The sequence below is a fragment of the Eulemur rufifrons genome, chromosome 2 (genome assembly GCF_041146395.1).
Source record: "Eulemur rufifrons isolate Redbay chromosome 2, OSU_ERuf_1, whole genome shotgun sequence".
Lineage (NCBI taxonomy): Eukaryota > Metazoa > Chordata > Mammalia > Primates > Lemuridae > Eulemur > Eulemur rufifrons.
Genome location: NC_090984.1, coordinates 47070338 through 47090264, shown reverse-complemented (window position 1 = coordinate 47090264; position 19927 = coordinate 47070338). Strand labels below are relative to the sequence as shown.

Genomic DNA, 19927 nt, shown 5'->3' with positions numbered 1-19927 from the left:
GATTTGACAGGAGGTGGAGCTCAGGCAGTGATGTGAGCAATGGGGAGTGGCTGTAAATACAGATGAAGCTTTGCTCACTTGCCCACTGCTCACCTCCTATTGTACCCCAGGGTACTGGTCCACGGCCTAGGGCTTGGGGACTGCAGACCTAGCGATTCCACTCTTAGATAAATGCCCAAGAGAAATGAGTGCATTATGGCCATCAAAAGATAGGCACAAGAATGTTCATAGTATTTTTATTCATATTCACCCCAAATTAGAAACACCCCAAATGTCCATCAACGGAAGAAATGATACACTATGGTACATCCCTACAGTGAATACTACTCAGCAGTAACAAGGAACTACTGCCACACACAGCAGCATGGATGAATCACAAAGGCATTATGGTGAATGAAAAAGGCCAGTCTCAAAAGAGCACATTCAGTGTGACCAAAACAGGACAGACAGACATCACATCAGTGGTTGCTTCTAGGAGTTGGGGAAGACTGGCTGGAAAGGGGTACAAGGGAAGTCTTTGGGGTGATGGAAATGTTAAAATGTTCTATATCTCGACCTGGGTGGTGGTAAAACATATACATGGTGACAGCCCAGCTTGGCTCCTGTGTAAGGTGACCAGTTGTCCTGATCTGCCTGGAACTGAGGGGTTTCCTGGGACCAGAGCCTTCAGTGCCAAAACTGGGAGAGTGCTGGCCAAACAGGGGCAGCTGGTCGGTCACCCATCCCCTGAGGAAGTGGGGAACTGAGAGGGAGCTTTGACTGTTTGGCAGAGGGGCTGGACTGCCTTAGCCCCAGAGCCCGGGAACTGCTCCAGTGGGGTCAGACAGGGGCCTGCCAAGGGGTCAGGGCATTGCTGACCTCAGGAACATCAGGTCCCTGGTGCCCTCCTCAAGGTTCCTGACCCTCTAGGGACAGGAAGGGGTAGGAGTGGTGCTGCTCCTCCTTGGAGCTGGAGGGAAGAGGCCCAGAGACTCAGTTGAGGCAGTTGGGACATTGAGGTTCTAAGCGTCACAGCTTCCGTGCTGGGCTCTGAGGACATTCTCACTCAGAGGTATCCCCACCCCCTCCTTCCTCAAATGCCTGATCCAAGAAAATACCAAAGTAATACATGGATTTTGTGGAAGTCAAACAGAGACATGAGGACCTACTGAGGACAAACATTAGTGTATCTCTCCACCCTTACAGTGGTCACAAGCAGGCACTGTCCCCTCCCCACTGTGCTTGCCACAGCTGCCATGGCTTGAGGGGGTGGGGGATGGCCCTCTCTATCTTCTCAGAGCAGGGACAGATGGGGCAACGAGGGAGGGGCTCTCCAGCCCTCTAGCTAAGGCCCTAGGGGGATTCCCCTAGGTGGACAGGGAAATTGCCAGCAGGGCGACTCAGGGTCACGGGGGACAAGGCAGGAGGCTGCAAGCAGGAGCCAAGCAGGGCAGGCTCAGAAGTTCTCGTAGTGGTGTATGAAGTGGGCTTGGTCCTGCTTGTTGATGAGCTGACAGGCCTTCTCTACATTCTTGGTCATTCCTGGAGGGCCGCAGCTGAACACCCCGATCTTGCGTACCTGTCAGGGGATTGGAGTGAGGAGAGGACTGCCGCCTTGGGATGCTCACTCCCTGGGTGAAAGCTGCTTCTGGAGCCTGGCTGGAATGACCAGGGCTTCGAGCCCAGGCCCTGAGAAGGAGGCTTGAGCTGAGATGGGGGATGTTGATGTCCACCTCCAGTACTTGACCCCAACCTGGGCCAGTGTGGGGGTGGGGGCTCTCTGCCCAGGGTGCAGGGTGCTTGTGGGCTAGGATGTCCTGGTGGGGGAAGGCGAGAGTCCCGGGGTGGCAGGGGCGGGACTGACCTGTGGGTGGACCTCCCGCAGGGAGTTGAAGAAGGGCTCGAAGGGGGGGCGGCCAAAGTGGGTGACAGAGCGCAGGCCCGTGAACAGACTCCGGTTCAGCACCTTCTGGAAGTGCCGCTCGCAGATATACTGAGGGCACAGGACAGGTCAGGACCAGGACCACCAGGAGCAGTGCCCAGCCCGAGCCAGCCCAACCGCAGCCCAGGAGACAGAGACTAGGAGGGGCTTGGAGCTGGAGGCTGAGTGTCGGGGCCACCAGCTCTGTGCCTCCTGCCACTGAGCCTAGCTGTCCACCCACCTGTCCTGGCCATCTGGCCTTACCCTGTCAACCCACCTACATGCCAACCTGCCCTGCCTGGCCAGCCCTGACATACCAGCATGGTGGTCCTGAGGTCGAACTTCTCGGCCAGCTGGGTGATGTAGATGTGCACAGACACCAGGTCCTGGCAGTCATTCTCCTCCACCTCCCGGATGATGTCGGCCAGCCACTCGAACTGCCGCTGAGTCCGAGTCACCCAGATGAAGTAGATCTGGGGACACACAGCTGGAGCTCAAGACCCAGCTCAGCTCACGCTCCCTACATCCCAGGTGCCTGCACCTGAGAGGCTGGGAAGCCCCAGACCACCCATAGACACCAAAGCTCTGGCAGGACCCACCAGCCTGATCCCAGGCTGCCAACTGGCAGGTCCCAAAGCAGAGGCTCTTATGGCTACACCTCCAACCTTCCCTCAAAGTTTGGCCTCTCAACCACTGCATATGAATGGCCCCTTCAGACCCAGGCCTGGAGCCAGGAGCTTCCTCTCATCCTCCTCTGCTGTGATGTGGGAACACAGCCAGCCTGCCTGTCCCCCATTTGAAGAATAGAGGAGGGACACTCACCTTTTTACAGAGCATTTGGCTGCCTAAGGATGACTTGAAGACCAGGTCTTTGAGGATAGAGGCAAAGGGGGTGACCCCAATGCCCCCTCCCACCAGCACTGACACTTCAAACTTATGCCACTCCTGGTGGCCCTCTCCAAATGGTCCATCGAGGTACAGCTGCCAAGAGAGCAGGAGATGAGATGAGCCCAACCCTGCCCCAGCTCTGAGGCCAGAAATGGGGGGACAGACAGAGGGAGGATACAGAGCAGTTTAGCCTCTTCTGAGCACCCCGACCCTTTCCCAGCCTGCCCTGGGGTGCCTGGAGCTTCTAGTCTCAGGATGGAGGAAGGCTGGGACCCTCTGCCAATGTCAGAGGCCCCAAAGTGGGCTCCCAACGATGGGCACCTTTGGGTACGTGGCACAGCCGTTGCCCTGCGGGTTTGAGTAGATCTCCCTGAGGCGAATGGTCCAGGGCCCCACTGCCCGGATGTGCAGGCTGAGCGTGTCCTCGTGGGGCGCGGAGGTCAGCGTGAAGGGGTGGTACTCCGTGGTCCCCAGAGCCAGGCAGGCGATCCGCACCCACTGCCCCGACTTGTATTCAAAGCCCTGGGGCCGCTGGAACTGCAAGTGGGTCACTCCTGGGGGTCACAGGCAGGGAACCGCACAGATCAGAAGGCCTGCTCCTGGGACCTGAGGACTCTCCACACTCCTGAGGCCCAGGAATGGTCACATGGTCTGACCAAGTGGGGCTCCTGGGGCTGGGAGTAGGAGGGTCCCTTTCCCTGTTTCCCGGGTAACGCAGGAGCTGGGCTTCTCTGCTCCCCTGTTCCAGCCCCTTTCCTCATCTCTCCTTCCTCTTCCCACCAAAGGTCCAGGCTTCATTCCACTGCCCTGAATACCAACCACCTGGATGAAGGGGCCTTGGGCTCCCCAGGGACCATCTCAGGGCTCACCAACCGCCACCGCTTGAGGGTTACGCTTGTGATGGGTCCTACCTGCACACCTCCTGCACTATCACTTAATCTCACGTTTTTCTCTAAATTGACTTACTCTTTAAATTCAATTTATCTTGACAGAAGGCTTTATCACTAAAGTAGGTAGAAATCCAGTTTTCATGTGCTCTAAGTGGAAAGCAACATGTTTTGTCACCAGATTCTAGCTGGATCCTGTTTATTGCCTGGCCACAGCTTGGCCTCAGACCTGCTTTCTTTTTGTTGAAAAAGATTAGCAAATGCTGGAGCGTAGAAAGGCATCCTAACACCACTCTGAGGCCTTGTTCTTAAGTAATCTTGACTGAAATAAAACTGACATGAGATGAGTTTTCTTACAATGTGAGTCATGTGATACCTCAAATCATCTTTGCCACCCTCCACGGTGACACCAATCCCCATTTTGGCCACCACTGTCTCTCAACCACAGACTGGCAGTGTAGGCCATTTGCCTGTCCTGAGAGAAGGGATGGGAGAGGGATACGTGGCCTCCTGCCCTGCACTTCCCCTGCCCCCAGGCCACACATGTGGGGGTCTTTCTCATCCTCAACCCCTCCGCATGCACTTTCAGCTGCATCTTCTTAGTGTCTGCAAGTCTCCTGGCAGCCAAGCACAACCCTTCCTGGGTCTGCATTTCCATCAGGAAAGCTCCGGGAGTCCCCGAGGGGGTGTCAGAGGCAGTGAGGGGCTCAGGAGGCCTGGTGAGCTATCTCCCCCATCTGAGGGGTCCACCTCTGGTGCTCCCCACCTGGGTCAGGCTGGTACCTGACGGCAGCAGCTCCGCCTTCACCACACTGATCTCCACCTTCTTCCGGCTCAGGCTCACCAGCTTGTCCCCTCCATAGATGAGTGCCGGGATCAGGAAGTAGATGTGGAAACGTGGCAGCTGGATCAGGGCGTAGCTGCCATGGATGATGAGCTAGAGACGTGGTCAGTTGGTACCGCTCAGGCCCAGCCAGGCCTCCACCCTGCACCCCATTAGGCCTGGCCGGGGCGGATTTGGCTGGCATAGGCTCCAGGATCTGGGTATCAGATCTCAGGGTCTTAGTCTGAGTTCTTGGGTCCAATTGTCCCTGCTCCTTCCTTCACCGCCCCCACCCCTGCCCCCATCCTGAGTGCCCTGCTCCACAGGCTGGCCCGGCCCAGAGAAGCCCTCACCAGGACGTAGAGCAGGATGTAGAGGTGGTGGGTCAGCCAGAAGCCCCGGAAGCTGCGGCGGCGGAAGTGGTGGGAGGCGAAGACGTACATGATGGCCAGGACCAGGAGCAGCAGCACCCCTGTCATACCTGGGGGCAGGAGGACAGGGCCAGCGAGTAGTCTCAGGACTTCAGCCCAGGCTGAAACTATAACAGAGCATCCCCCTATTCTGTCCACCTTTCTCTCTCATCCCTCTGGGGCTCCCAGAACAGCTTTCCTAGAACTATGGCTTGTCCTGCAGGCAGAAAGGAACCCCATGGCCACTATAGACAATCGTGTACTCATGGGGAGATGGAGAGAAAAGCAGAAGTCCTCAGACAGAACCCCCAGATCCCGCACACAGCCCCACTCCCTACCTGGGACGGTCTGGAAGAACCACACATAGAACTTCCAGGGAAGCTTAGACCTGTGAGGCAAAGGCACACTGAGCCTCTGGCTGCAGCAGGAGGGGCTCCGCCTCTGTCTTCCACAGTATGGCACCATTCCTGCTGGCCCTGAGTGCTGAGGTTACCGGGCCTCCACCCAGCTGGCCAGAAACCCTTCCCAGGAACACAGCACACAGCCTCCCGCAGTTCCACCCCCTGCACTCTCAGCAATTTTTCCTCCTGTGTTACCCTGAACTCTGTCTCTACAGTTGGCCCTTGCTTCCCTGAGTGCTCGGCTCCTTATTCTGTAAGCTCCATGAGGACAGGGATTTTGTTTTGTTCACTGTTCTGCCCTAGGATTAGAACAATACCAGGCGCATAGTAAAGGCTCAGTAAGCAGTTGTTCAATGACTGCATGTATCTCGGCATCTCCACTCTCTGGCGTCTGGATGGACACATGGGACATGCTCCGTAAGTGCCCCGTGAATGGATGAAAGGTGGAGACGGCCAGCTGTTTAAAGGAGTCTCTGACTTCATTTCCCAAACACCTGTTCTGGCAAATCACAGCCAGCTTCCTTCCTAAGGGCAAGGAGGTCACCTTTCAGCTTCCCCGAGGGGACTAGCTTTGCGCCTTCAATCGGTGAGGAGCTGAATGTCTGTGGCCGTCTATTTCTTTCCTATTATACCCTTAGGCCCACCCTAGGAGTCCCAGGAGAGACCTTCCCCAGAACTAACCCATCATTCACAAAGACGTTGGGGAATAAGCAGGCCAGCAGGCTGAGCGGGCTGATGGAGAAGATGTAGACATTGACTGCGTGACCAGCACTGTGCAAAACTGCAAGAGACAGACCTTGTTGGAGATGCCAACCAGAGGCCACTCTACCTCCAGCCCAAGGGAAAGAGGAGGCATGGGGAGGTGAGATGGAAGTGTGAGGAAGCGTAAGAGCCTAAGGAGCTAGACCCAGGGGAGGATGCCCAGGAGCCACGTACTGGCCAGGACAACAGCAGCCATGGCGATCCAGCGGTGGAAGTCCACGGCGGCGTCGAAGGGTATGTAGTGGTTGAGGAAGGTCTCTCGCAGGAAGGTGATGAGGTTGCGACACATGGTGAGCAGGATGTAGGAGAACATGAAGGAGACGCTGGCCGCCGTGCCCCGAGACAGGATGATGCCCACATAGGTGGTCTCTGCAATGCCCGTGGGTGGCGAGGCAAAGGCGTAGTCTGGGGCCGGAGTGGGGATCGATCAGCATGGCACAACAGGCTGGGGTGCTGAGCCCATGTCATGTGCCAAGGACGGGAAGAGCAATCAGAGGGCTCTCCACTCCTCCCTGAGGGTCGGGGCCTGCTCCCTGCCTGCTGCCCGCGACCTGGAACTCTTACAGTAAGCACGCTCTGCAAACAGGCCAACACAGATGGCTGAGAACACGGCCACACACACGATATGCCTCCGGTAGTTCTCCACGAAGCGCTTGAACTGCTGTAGCTTACGGGCCAGGAGGCCTCCCTGCATCTTCTCCCGCAGCGCCTCCGTGTACAGCCGGGAAGGGGGCCCCACCGCCCTGCAGCAAGGGAAGGGCTTCCCTAAATGCCAGCCCCTGAAAGGCAACCTGGTGATCTGGGGTGAGGTGGGGCCAGGATAGGCCATAACTGACGAAAGAAAAAAAAGCATTTTGGGGGGCCTTGCATCCCTTCAACCCTTCACCTCCATCTTTACTTGCTCTGCCCATCTCCTCCTCTCTCTCCCACTACTCCACCTCCTCCTGGTTGTTCCGTCCTTCCCTCTTTTTGCTCCCTGCACAGACAGGCCTCACTGCTGTGGCCAAAGCAGCAGGAGCCAGGGGACCCCTTACTACCATCCTGATGTTGCTTCTGAGCCAGGTCCCTTGCTTGGAGAATGGGATGCAGAGGTTGGGAGAGGATGAAAATCATTCGCTATTATAGTCCCCTACTCTGCTGAAGGACAAATAGAATGATGGTTCTTTATAAGACGGTTCCTTATACGTCAAGGAGGTATGGGCGGGGCCTAGAGACCCTGAGGCTTCTCTCCATGTCTCCTTGGGCCCAGGGACCTGGGAAACACTCACTTTTTGCCAAACCTCTTCTTCAGTGCAGGGGCTTCTGAGGCAGAGAACCCCAGTGCCTCAGGACAGGAGCTGAGAAGAAGAAAATGGGGCCTGTTCTCCCCCTTGTCTTTGGAGCCAGGAGAACTGCCAGGTCAGAACTTAGGGTAGGGGTAGGGGGTGGGGGCTTGCAACCAGGCAGGGGGCAAGGCAGAATGAATGAATATGATCTGGTCATCTGTTTTGCAGAATGATTCTGTCCTGGAGTGGCAGGGAGACAGCCAGGCTCTGGAGTAGCATGGGCTGAAATTTGGGGTAGGACTGAACACGGGCTAAGAGTTCATTTCAGAGGGCAAATATCTTCCTTCATTTCTCTGCAGGGGACCTAGCAAAGGAGACCTCACAATTCCCCATTCCTGTCTGCTCACCGTTCCCCAGGAGTCCGAGTGATGAATGAGACTCGACAGCTGATGTTTTGTTTAAAGATGTCTCCAGCACCTGCAGAGGAGAACAAACGGCTGCACTGGCGTTCCCACTAGGGCAGTGGGGTGGGGTGGGAGGCTGCCCCCTCCCTGACCTGTGGGAAGGCTGCAGGGCACTTGGCAGTGACTTGGTCGTGTCCAGATTTTTGGTTCCAGCCTTATTCCCCACCCTCCCCACGCTAAGCACCCACTGTACACAGGGCAGACAATGTGGCAACTTTGTGCAATTAGAAAAGGGGGGCCCTCTGGGTAGATTCAACCCTGCAGGTCCTTTGTGTAAAGAAAATAGTGCCTCTTCCTCTGGCCAGATACAACCCAGACCAATGCCTATGGCTCTGAGCAGTGGGGAGGCTGAATTTCAGCCTGCTCCTTAACCTCAGTGGTCATCTTTGTGCAGTACACAACTTGCATACCTGTACGTGCTGCCCCGATTACACATGCCTGGCTCTGTACTCAGCACCAAGGACTCAGAAGAATAAGACCTGGGTCTTGTCCACTAGGAACTCTCATTTTGAAGACACACCCCTCCCTGACTCCAACCTTCCTTACACACTCACGCACCTCCACGTCCACTTTTGACATGCAGCTGTGTGCTTCGGAGCTCGCTGTCGTGGTCCCGCAGCATGAAGTGGAAGTCCTCCCACGTCAGCTCCTCTTTGTCCTGGAAGCCCGACTCCCGGAACAGGGACTCCACCACCTCAGCCAGCTGGGCCTTGGACAGGCAGTTGTTGGAGATCTCGATGAAGGACCTGGGAGAGGACCAGAGGCAAAGCAGCCTGTCACCCAGTGAGGTCAGGCTCGGGCAGATGCAGGGTGGGGCAGGCCCCAGATTATCTAATGTGGTTACCAGTGACCTGGAAAATGTCACTGAGAAGGCATTCATTCAGCCTGCAGCTGACACTAAGCTGGGTGGGGTGGCCATAGGCTCAAAAGGCAGAACACAACTGAAAGTGACCTTGACAATTAGAGAAAGCAGCCCTCAAACGGGGCATCTACAACTGGGACGAATGTCTACTGAGTGCAGGGATACGTCCTCGGTATGCCATGGCTCTCTCTTGTGTCAGGCTCTCTGCCTACTCTCTTGTGTTGATGCCTGCCAGATCACCCCTCGGGTCCCACTTGCAGTCTGGTGGGGGCACCAGACAGCAGGGCGGTGGGGAGGGGGTGTAGCTGCACTGCTGTTGCTTCCTTGTGCCAACACCCTGGGGCATGGGCAGGAGTGTCTCCACGCCCAATCTGATGGCACCCACAGTGGCGGCTACAGTGGCCAAACTCTTTTCTTAGGCTGTGCTTTGGGACAAACACAAACAGACCATGCAAATCTTTGTGAGGCCAGCAGAAAAAAACCTGGGCTCACACGGCACATCAAGCATAGCCATCACATTAAAAACATCTCCCACCAAGACTAAGCAAGATCCACAGAGATATAGGATGGGAAGGAGGGAGCTCAACCCTCGGTGGCATGGACCCTCTCCTAGATCCCATACAGCACCCCCAGGGCTGGGCCTGCAGTGACACCCTCAGTCAGGTACAGACTGCAATCCGCTTTGCCCATTTAGAAGCCCATGTCCAGTTGGGGTATCTGGACTATAAGAGGGATGTGGCAGTTAAGGGGCACACTTAATGCAATGGAAAGGCTTACAGGGACAGATAAGTTAAAACAATCTGGGCTGTTTTATTCACTCTGTGTATTCATTTGCTCGTTTATTTCATTTTGTCTTATTCAGTTAGCTATGTATTGAATGCCCACCATGTGCCAATCACAGTGCAGAGGAGGTAGATTCAACAGGGAACAAAGAGAGACATGAGCCCTGCCTTATGGCATGAAAGGGGGCTGTGTTAGCATCGTCTTCAGGAATGAGAAGTCTGTGATGCTCAAAGCTGGTCTTTATTGGCACACCAAAACCAGTAGTGGCTTAGGAAGCGAGATAATAGAAGGATTGGAATATAGAGAAACTTTCCATGTTTCTCCTCCTGACTGTCATGGTGATTAATATTGAAAGAGCAACCAAGGTCCTCCATCCCTTGTTTCTTTGTGGAAGCACAGTGTTAGGCTACGCGCTGTGAGAAAGTTTATAAAGGTCTAGAGGCATCCAAAAAGGGTTAGTGGACTTTTCTGTCAGTCACATTGGTGTTGGGGTTTCTCTGTTTATTTATTATATATATATATATATATATATATTTTTTTTTTTTTTTTAACTTGGGAGACTTTTCTGGCTGGTGCTGACAGTGCAGATATAGACCTTCCTTGAGGCCGGGGCCTGGGCAGGTAAACTTTTGAAACTGGATGCTCTAAGGTCTACGATTCAGTGTCTAGCCCTTCTCTCAACACAGATGGCCACACCAACCCTCCTCTGACCTGACCTTTTTCTTGTTTAAAACATCAGGACATCTCAGGATTGGAAGGGCCCACCCCATACCGCATCATGGTGAAGAATTCATCCTTGGAGAGGAAGCCATTTTCATCCAGGTCATACATGGTAAACATTAGGCGGGACTTATCCTCTGAGGAGCCTGGGAATAGGAAAGGGATGCAGATCACCTTCCCGTTGAAAGACCCCTGGCTCCTTGATGGCCCACCACTTTCCAGCCTCCTACCTTTCATGAAGACCACCAGGATGTCCAGGAACTCCCGGAAGGACAGGTAGCCATTGCCATCCTTGTCAGCCAGAGAGAACATGGACTCCACAAACATGTCCTGGGGCTTGAGGCCCAGGGACTCAGCAAACTCAGCTCTGCTCAGCTCGCACGTCAGGGCCTCCCGCACCTTTTGGGACGAGTCCAGGGCCAGGGTCCCTGCATCTGCCTGGTTGATGTCCAGCACCTGCACTTGGGCAGCAGCAGAGGGAGACAAGGAAGTGAGGCCTGGGATAGAACCAGTTCAGTGACCGTTCATACCCCCCCAAAATCCAAATTGGAAAGGTTGAGGCCTGGTGGCTACTTCTGATCCTTAGATACATTGATGGGGGCCTGTGCTCTCCTATAGAGGAGGTGAATGGAGTCTCTAGCAGCTGGTCCATTTCTCCCTGGACCCAAAGAACCAAGAGTTTTATGCATAGGAATGGTGCTGGGATGGGGAAGAGGAGAGCAAGGAGAGGGGCAAAGCTGGGAAGTGCAAAGTGAGAGAACTTATACTGGGGACAGATGTAGTAGACACAGTGGACAGGCAGGAAGGGGCTAGGGCTATGCTCTCTTGCCAATTCAGATAGGGTTGCCATGAGCCTATGATTTGGTCTCTGCCCTTTGTGCAAAGAGTTTAAAAGTCACATGGAACTACCATTTGTTAAATGCCTACGATGTACTGAGCACTTGGGCCAATCACTGTACATAAAACAGTATTTTTCAAATGTTAGAGTGCATCAGAATCAGGGCTTGTTAGAACACAGACGGCTGGGCCCCAGCCCCAGAGTTCCTGATTTAGTCTGTCTGGGGAGGCTCCTAGAATTTATATTTCTAGCCTGGGCACGGTGGCTCATGCCTGTAATCCTAGTACTCTGGGAGGCCAAGGTGGGAGGGATCGCTTGAGGTCAGGAGTTTGAGACCAGCCTGAGCAAGAGCGAGACCCCATCTCTACTAAAAATAGAAAAATTAGCTGGGTGTTGTGGTGTGCACCTGTAGTCCTAGCTACTTGAGAGGCTGAGGCAGGAGGATCGATTGAGCCCAGGAGTTTGAGGTTGGTGTGAGCTAGGCTGATGCCACAGCACTCTAGCCCAGGCGACAGAGAGAGACTCCATCTCAAAAAAGAAAAAGAAGAATTTATATTTCTAACAAGTTCCCAGGTGAGGCCAATGCTCTGGGTCCAGGGGCCAACCTTTGAGAACCACCCATGTAGACTATCTCACTGAACACCCAGGACAATGCAATGGGATGGGTACAATTTTAATCACTGTTTTATAGATGAGGAAATGGAGATACAAAGCAGAGATGATGTGACTTGCATAAGTGCACACAGCTAAGTAAGTGGCAAAGCCAGGATTCAAACAAGGCTGTGTGTCTCCAGGCCACAGAGTGGAAGCTTAAGTTCACCAACATGGCGTTCTATCCAGCCCAGGTTTCCTCTATCCCCCAGGCCGGGCCCATCTCCAAAAGGCGCAGGTTATGGCACCTGAGCAAAAAGGTGTCTGAAGAAGATCTCCAGGATGCGTCCCCGCTGCTGCTTGGTCACAGCCTTCCTGAATAGCTCCTTCTCACCCATCTCAGCCACATGGAGGCCTGGAGCCCAGCCCTTCAGTTGCTGCACAAAGGTGCCTCGCTCCTCTTCAGAGTTAAACAGCAGCACCTGGGTGGGAGGAAGGCTGCTGTTCAGCCTCCCCTCAAAGGGCCTTGGGTTGAGGGAAGGAGAAAAGATCTCCCCCCACCTCTGTCCATCCTGGCTGGGGCCAGTGGGTGGCCTGAGGGGTTCAGGGTGAGTCTGGGGGCCTCTGAAAGGAGTTCCTTCCCCCAGCAGCAGCCTTCACAGGTAAGCTATGCAGCTGAGGGCAGGGTGGCTTGAAAGCGCTCACTTGTGAGAGGGGAGGTGCAATGGGGCAGCCCAGGCAGGGGGGGCAGGATGAACCGCACCAGGTCATACTCCTTGGGGATCTTGAGCAGCAGCGTGCGGCAGCCTCGGTTGCTGGACAGGATGAGGCTGACCTGCTGCGAGGGCCGCAGCTGGACCACGCGGAGCACAGTGAGACGCCTGTCCAGGACCTGCATCCTGTCTGGGAGCAGCTGGATGGTGACAGGGTAATTCCTCTCCTTGGGGCCTGGCCACTCCATCGCTGGGGAAGAAAAGATTGGGCACAGTGGTTCAGCAGAAGTCCCCAGACCCTCGCCCTCCGGCCAGTTCCACTCAGTCTGAGCAGGCTCCCTGAAGCCTGGCTTTCTCCCAGAGTCCCCATCATCCCTCTCCTCCCACCAGCCCCATCTCACCTGGCACTCCATCTTTGGCTGCTTCCTTCTTCATACTCTCTTTGCCTTTCTTTTGTAGTTTCTTGCGCTCTTGCCCCCGGAGATGGGCCACCACCCCAGAGAAAAGCAGACTCACTGAAGGGGATCAGAAGGGGCTGGTGGGCAGGAAGCCCCTCACCTGCAGCTTCCCTGAGGCCTGGGCTGCCACCCCTTCCCTGCACAAGGCTCCATGCACCTAGCCTCAAACTGCACTGGGGAGCTAGCCCTGCAGGCCAGCAGGTAACACCAGGCAGGGCCAGTCTGTGGGAGACTGAAGAGAGATGGGGGGGGGGAAGAGCTCACCTAACGGAAGGCAGCAGAGGGCCACGATGGTGATGCCAAAGCCAGGACCGCTGCCCTCAAAGAAGTCGAGCACAGTAAGGGGCACACAGTGAGGCAAGCCTTCAGTTGTGAGCTGCTGGGGCTGGGGGCAGGGTGCACCTGCAGGAGAGCACACAGAAGACCTCAGAGTCTGAAGATCCCACTCCTTGGCCAGGCCTCCTTCCTCTCTGTCCTGTAAAGGACCAAGGTGTCCTCCATCCTTCCCAGGCCCACTTCCCTGGAACTTGTTCCCCTCGAAAAGTCTCCTTCCATATCCCATCTCTTAGCATCCCCTGGCTTGACCAGAGGGTGCAGCCTGTGTGCCAGTTCAGTTCCTGTTGTGGGAGCCAGCCTAACGCGGGTCTCCCTGCCTGACACAGAAGGTGCCTGGCTCCCTGGACAGCACCAAGTTATTCCCTCCCAACCCTCAGCCTTGGTCCTTCTCTGGCCACTGTCACTTATGTTCTTCCAGACCACTCACCTTCATGCCAAACAAAGACATTGGGCTGCAGGACACTGGGGTCGATGTCGGTGACAGCTACCAGCACATCCCGCAGGGTGGTATTTCTGATTTCTGCAATCTCCTCCTTGGAGAACAGCCTAAGATGGGGAAAGGTAGGAGGTGCTGGGATGGGAAGGGGATGCAGGCCTCCAGCAATCCTAGGCCCAGGGACCCAGATGAGAAAAGAGACCCAGAGGGGTCGGAAAGAGTAGTGAAGATGGGGAGAGAATCAAGAGCCTGGGGTCTGTCTAAGGCCAGGCTGAGGGTCTGGGCCCAGCCTAAGGTGGACTCTGAAGCAGGGGCCCAGGCAGGCCTCACCTATTCCTGGTGTTCTCAAACCAGTAACGGTCACCATCCCGTAGCCGCACAAACTGATCGAGGACAATCGTGCTGAACAGGGGTCCAGGGTCCCCATGGCTCTCCAGGAGCCCCCCCAGGAGCAGCTCTAGCTGAGACAGGTCCTGGTTATACAAGGCGGCTGTGGCCTCCAGCACCTGGGGCGCCACAGGAAGTAAGGAGTGACTCTGTGTGTGTGTGTGTATTGGCATTAGCGAAGGCAGCCCCTGTTGCCCCATCCCTCAGTCACAGGACGCCAGCAGCTATTGCTCCAGCCTGGTCTCTTCTTCCTAGGCAGCCCCCCTCAGGGAGTGACAAATCTGGTGGAAGGACCACTGTGTCCCTACCCATGGTGAGACCACTGTCAAGTACCTGAGGACTATATCCTGTGACCATCGCTACCCAGACTGCCTGGCTTCAATGACTAGCAGCTTCAGGGGTACCCAACCCGTGGGGTGGGACCCTGCAGGAATAGGACAGTGGCACCCAACCCAGGGGCCACCCTGCAGGAATGGTACAATGTAGTGGTTAGGAACATACTCTGGAGTCAGATGGCTGAATTTAAATCCTGCCTCTACAATTTACCAACTGTGTCATCAGTAAAATGGGGACAATTATAGTATCTACCTTATAACATTATGCAGATTAAGTCAACATATGTAAAGGATTTGGAACAGTATTACCTAAGAAAAGCTTTAGCTGCTATTATTATCATTACTTTTCCTGACCTGGGGGTCCACATTAGGGTTGAGGTCACTCCAGTTCTTTGGGGTCTCTAGCCCCAATGCCAGCAGGGCCTGGCTGTAGCTGGGCAGCCCCATATCTCGGCCACGTTGGATGCTGCTGGCTATGTAGTCTGTGCGGGAGAACTTGCCAGGACCAGGCCAGTAATCTGAGGAGGAGAGAAGACCAGACTATGGGCTCCGTCCTCCCAGCCCTGTTTGCCCTGCAGCCTTGCATCCAGCTGTTGGCACTGTAGCCCTTCCCTATTCTGGCCCCCAGCACTCTTCTACATGAGACCTGCACCTATATTGACCTTGTCTTGGTGTGGGGCCAATGTCACTCTGTGTGATCAGGGACAGTGTTTTTGATAAGATACTTCTTCTAAGACTCACAGTTGTTCTAGTCACGAAGCAGTAAATTCCTGTCATGCCTCCCTAACTTCAAGTCAGGGCTGGACAAGAACCTATAGAGATCTAACAAAGCACCAAAGAGATTGTGGTGCCATCCCCTGCCCCAAAACACACACCATACTCAGACATAGTTAATTTAAAATAAAAGTAGCACAAAACTGTAAATTAAGCAAAAAGAAAAAAAATCATTTTCTTCTAATGGCTACTTTAAATCTGTGTGTGTATCTGTGTTCCTGCATCTTGAGTACCCCAGGTCTGCCTGTTAATTAACCTGGAAGGATCCCTGGGTTCCCTGGCCTCTGGCCCCCAGGACTTCTGGCTCTGAACTCACCCCTCAGATCTTCAACCACTATCCTGTCTTCCAGCTCCGAAATCTGGGAGGCCATTCCCAGTAGCAGCTGATTCACCTCCTGGGTGCTGTTCAGATTTGGGTTCTAGAAGTAAACAATACACTCAGTATAGGTTTTAGGGCCCCCACCTAGAAGTCAGTCCCTTTCAGCCTGGACCACTGCAGCACCTCAGGACAGAGGGCCCTTGGCCAGGGCCAGACTCTCTTCAGCTATTGTCCCCAGATAATTTTCTCAATGCTTCATCTCCCACCAACCTGGAGCAGCAAAACCCCCAAACCAGAATGGTTGCTTTTCCCAGTCTGTGTGAAGAGCCTGACCTTGCCTATCATCCCCTGATGCTGACCCCAGTCTGACCTCCCGAATCCAGTAGCTGTTGCAGACCCTGAGAGCTGGGGAGCTGCCAAAACTCCTGTTCAGGACCTTCCGGAAATGACAGCTGGCATTTCTGAAATGAGGAATCAGGGATGTGATAAGGGAATTCAGGGAAGAAGCTAAGACAAGGTTGAGTACAGTAAAGGACTCAGTGGGGGATGCCTAGCATTAGTCTACATAGGGTGGGGAAGGAAGGAGGGAGAAGGATGACCCAACTGCTGGACAAATCCTGCACTCAGCAACCAAAGTTCAGCTATTAGGAAAGAGGGAGAGATTTCCCTACTAAGACCACACCTCTTACCCCAGGGTCACAGTTTCAAGCAAATTCTGCTTCCCTTCCCCAGTGAAACTGTGGAGGTGTGTAAAAGGCCCCAGGCCCCCAATGGGGCTCACTCTGCACTTCTGCCAGTGTGCTGTGCCCCTCCCACCATCAGCCCCTCCCGCACCTCATGTAGACGCCAGGGGGCACCATGGTGGAGAGGAACTGCTCAGAGGCCACCACGAACTCCGGGGAGATGCTGGGGTCCAGAAATGGCCGGTATCCTGGGGGAAGGGGAGAAGACAGGACAGAATTTAGCCTTTAAACCACCCAACCTACTCCCCACTGCATCCCCCAAAAACCCTCCCGCAAGCCCTCCGGTCCTCCCTGCGCATCCCCGCACCTGCGTACGCCGGGGGCGTTTTCGTTTTCGGCAGGAAGCTGGGCAGCCACTCATACAAAGCGATGTTCTGAGGGTCAGAGACAGGGGATGGGGAGGCGCACGTTGGAGCCCGCGGGGCCTCCATGGATCTGAGCCCAAGGAAGACGCAGGGGCAGAGATGAGGACCAGGCGAGGGCGGGGGGCGGGTCACCGGAGAAGCACCTTAAACAGGTGCGGGAAGGCCTGTCCCCACTAGGAACCAGGGGATTTCGGGGGGCGGGGGAGGGAAGCTAAATAATAATCACAAGCGAAATCTCCCGTGGAAACAGCGCTTGCCTCCTTACCCTTTACAGGGGCTTTTCCTAGACCTTAGCTCTCTGGGGAGGAGTTTCTGGGTGGAGGTTGTCCGAGGAGGGGGAGCTCTGCGGGGCGACCGAGTCTCCTGTGGAGCTGCAGGTGTGTGTGTGTGGGGGGGGGACATGGGTGCGGGGGCTGGCTGACCTGGTAGGTGGCGATGACCCTCTTGCGCGCGTGCTGGAACAGCTCCTCGTCCCCCCAGTCAGGGTGCTCGCGGGCCAGCCTCTGAGCGCACAGGTTGTGGTAGCGGAACCAGAGCAGGCCCAGCGCCTGCAGGAAGGGCTCCCGGTTCCCCCTCTCGGCCCCGAACGCTGCACCGGCGTGGGGACACAGGGTAGGAGATGAGCGGCGGCGTGACCAAGGGAAGCCTAATGTCGCAGAGCCCCAGCCACCAAAGTCGTAGAGCCTTAGCCAGTCCCCCGCGCCCCCGCCCCGTCTCGGTGGCCTCACCGTACAGCCCCTGGGGCCCGCGCTGCCCGGTGGCGGGGTCAGGCGCGGCCCACATGAGCAGGGGGTTCTGCGAGTGTTGAGGGAAGGCGGGGTCGGGCCCCGACGCCAGCTGTCCCCCGGAGAAGCTCCGCAGCGCGTCGCTCCACGAGTGTGAGGAGCCATAGATGGAGCTGCCGTCCAGCCAGCCCGTCACCTCGTTGGTCTGTGGGGACACGCGGCGGGTGAGGCGGGGGTCAGGGGGAGCGGAGGCAGGTAAGTGAAGGCCGGGGCCAGGCGGGTGTCTGCGGGTGGGGAGTGGGCGCTGCCAGGCGGGGAGCCCAGGGCCGCACCCGCCTCGGGTCCCGCCCCCTTGCCGCCGCCTGCCCCGCCTCACCAGGTCCCGCGGGTTGCTGGGGCTGCGTCCGGTCTCGGGGTGCCAGCGGCTCCTCTGGAAGGGCAGCACCACGTCCCCGCGCTGGTCGGGGTCGAACACGGGGTCTCCGGGCGGGATGCGGATGTTGAGGAACTCGGCAGGGCAGCCGGGCGTTTCCACGCTCACCAGGTCCGAGAGCACGTGGTAGCCTGCGGGCGTAGGGCACAAAAAAGGTGAGCAAACTGTCCGCAACGCGCCCTCGTCACAGTCAGGGTAGCCTGCAAGTGTTCTCAGGAACCAAAAGATAGATTGCATTGCAAGCTCAGCCACTAGCTCTGCGGCTTAGCCTCAGTAAGCCTCAATTTTCTAATCTGCAAAGTGAGAATGTAGTACCTTTCCCATCCAATTCAAAATGTTGGTGTGAGAATAAAAATAATATAATTAATGTAAGGGCTCCCCAAGCCAGTGCTCCTCCCTCTGCAGCGGAGGATGGTTATAATCATATGGTGAGAGCGTGGCTGGGGGCAGTCAGTGTCCAAGAGCTATAATAGAAATCCAATGGTACTCCTGGGTTTGGAGTGAGGTGTAAGAGGTGTAAGAGAAAGATTAGGGGAGCAAATATCCCTGTATAGACACCCCAAATCCCTCCGAGATGAAAGCAGTCTTGAAGAGCTGCTTAGAGGGGAGGAAGTGGTCGAGAGTCTCGGAAAGATCTCCTGTGGACTTGCAGGGGGGGCCTCAGGGTCCCTCTCTCCAGGCGCTGAGCCTAGCGCCAGGTCAACCCCACTCGTCTCCCCTTTTGCCCTCACCGAAGAAGACCCCCAGCACAGTGCGGTTGCGGAGCGATGCCAGCCCGGCTACACCCTGCGTGGCGGCGTTGCTGAGACGGCGCGGGTTGGGGAGCAGCGGCTCCTCCAGAGCCTCATACACTCCGTCGGCATAGTTGGCTGGAACAAGGCGCTGCAGCCGGCAGCCTGCAGGAGGCAGGAAGCCCGGCTCTGTTGGAACACTACATCTCCAAGATGTCCCCAAACCTCGCCTTGCACCTCCCTCAAACCTCCCACCTGTGTCCCCACCCCGACAGAACCCTTTCTCCCGAGGGTCTCTTGGCCCCAGGAGTGTGTAAGATTTTGCTGCTTAGGCGGCCGGCCTGCTGACTTCGGTTCTCAGCCCCAGCTCCCTTCGCGAGCCGCCGCCTCCTCCCGCCCGGGCCCCAGAACGCACCAGCAGCGCCACGCTCGTGGTGCCTCAGGTTGTTGAACCAGCCGTCATAGCGCTGCACTTCCCAGGGCAGTGAGAGTGCGTCCTGACCACCTGTGGGCACAGAGAACCACCCCAATCAGCACTAGCCTCCCAGCGACCCTCCCGCACGGGACGGCCACGGCAGGCCCTTTGCCAGCTCGCCCCATCGGACCCAAGGGGTGATACCTGCGCCAAGTGGAGGCGGCGCAGGGAAGTTTCCCAATCCACTGAGCTGCGCGGTGATCTGATAGGATCTTCCAACCTCTGGGAGCCGCTTGCCTACACCTCTCCCTTCCCCGACTCCCTGGAATATTGGGTGACACCCCGCAGCTGGGGGAACCTGATACTTACGTGCTGGATCCAGGGATCCAGTCAGCAGAGCTCCCAGGAGCACCAGTGCCTCTGGTCTTGCGCCGAACATGCCGACCCTACAGCCTGGGCAGCGGTAGGTGGCATGTGAGGGACACAGAACGTAAGTCCCCTTCCCCATATACATCCTTACAGCAGGCACTAGAGGAAGAGCGCCAACTATTTCCACTTCTGGAGCGGAGCTGTTAGAAGCACCACCGAGGATCCGCATCGCACGCCATTCTTTCCCGGACTAGTGGCAGCTCTGGAGGCATTGACACTGTTCCCAATCCTCCACCCCATCGGAGAGCTTACCCCGACCACAGGAACCCAATGAGCACGAATCCTCTGGGGCATGTCAGTTCCTAGCAGGACCGGTCCAGCCTCCCAGAGCTAGCCGAATGCCTCAAATCCCTCACCCCCCTCCCAAATCCCTCAGGCACTGCTTCTCCTAGAGGAGGTAGGGAAGGGAAAGAGGCTACTGAGCTGGGAGCCTGGGGCCCTCAGGCCTCCCCTGAAAACCCCCCACCTCCTTCCCCCGTAATGAACGCCCATGCCTGATGGGCGAGGACTAGGAAGGTCAGGCCCCAAACTCCGGTCCAACCCTCTGGTTTAGGGCTCCCGTCGGGCTCAGACGTATTCTTTCCTCTTGCTTCTCTGCTCTGCTTCCTGCTTCCTCCTCACTGCCCACCCCCCCCCCGCCCCGCTCCACCGGTCCTCAGTCTCCCCGGCTGCACTCTCACCTCTCACCCTCCTCTCTGGGTTCTCTGTCTCGCCGCTGCGCGGGTGTCCGCTCT

General features: G+C 56.2%; 1 protein-coding gene across 1 annotated transcript; it reads right to left on the bottom strand.

Moving 5' to 3' along the window:
* Positions 1-1429: 1429 nt before the first annotated feature.
* Positions 1430-19909, bottom strand: DUOX2 (dual oxidase 2). Its single transcript, XM_069460613.1, is given in 34 exon segments — positions 1430-1558; positions 1844-1972; positions 2218-2373; positions 2723-2881; positions 3110-3342; positions 4459-4612; positions 4852-4979; positions 5247-5296; positions 5991-6090; positions 6246-6476; positions 6636-6814; positions 7340-7408; positions 7744-7813; positions 8338-8546; positions 10218-10311; positions 10396-10621; positions 11903-12076; positions 12358-12557; positions 12709-12822; positions 13030-13167; positions 13529-13647; positions 13868-14043; positions 14614-14777; positions 15350-15452; positions 15723-15813; positions 16187-16283; positions 16403-16469; positions 16883-17049; positions 17189-17390; positions 17562-17749; positions 18350-18514; positions 18765-18854; positions 19134-19217; positions 19881-19909. Coding segments are annotated over 33 exon segments (4635 nt in total). The 5' UTR covers positions 19204-19217; positions 19881-19909; the 3' UTR covers positions 1430-1435.
* Between the last annotated feature and the right edge of the window lie 18 nt (positions 19910-19927).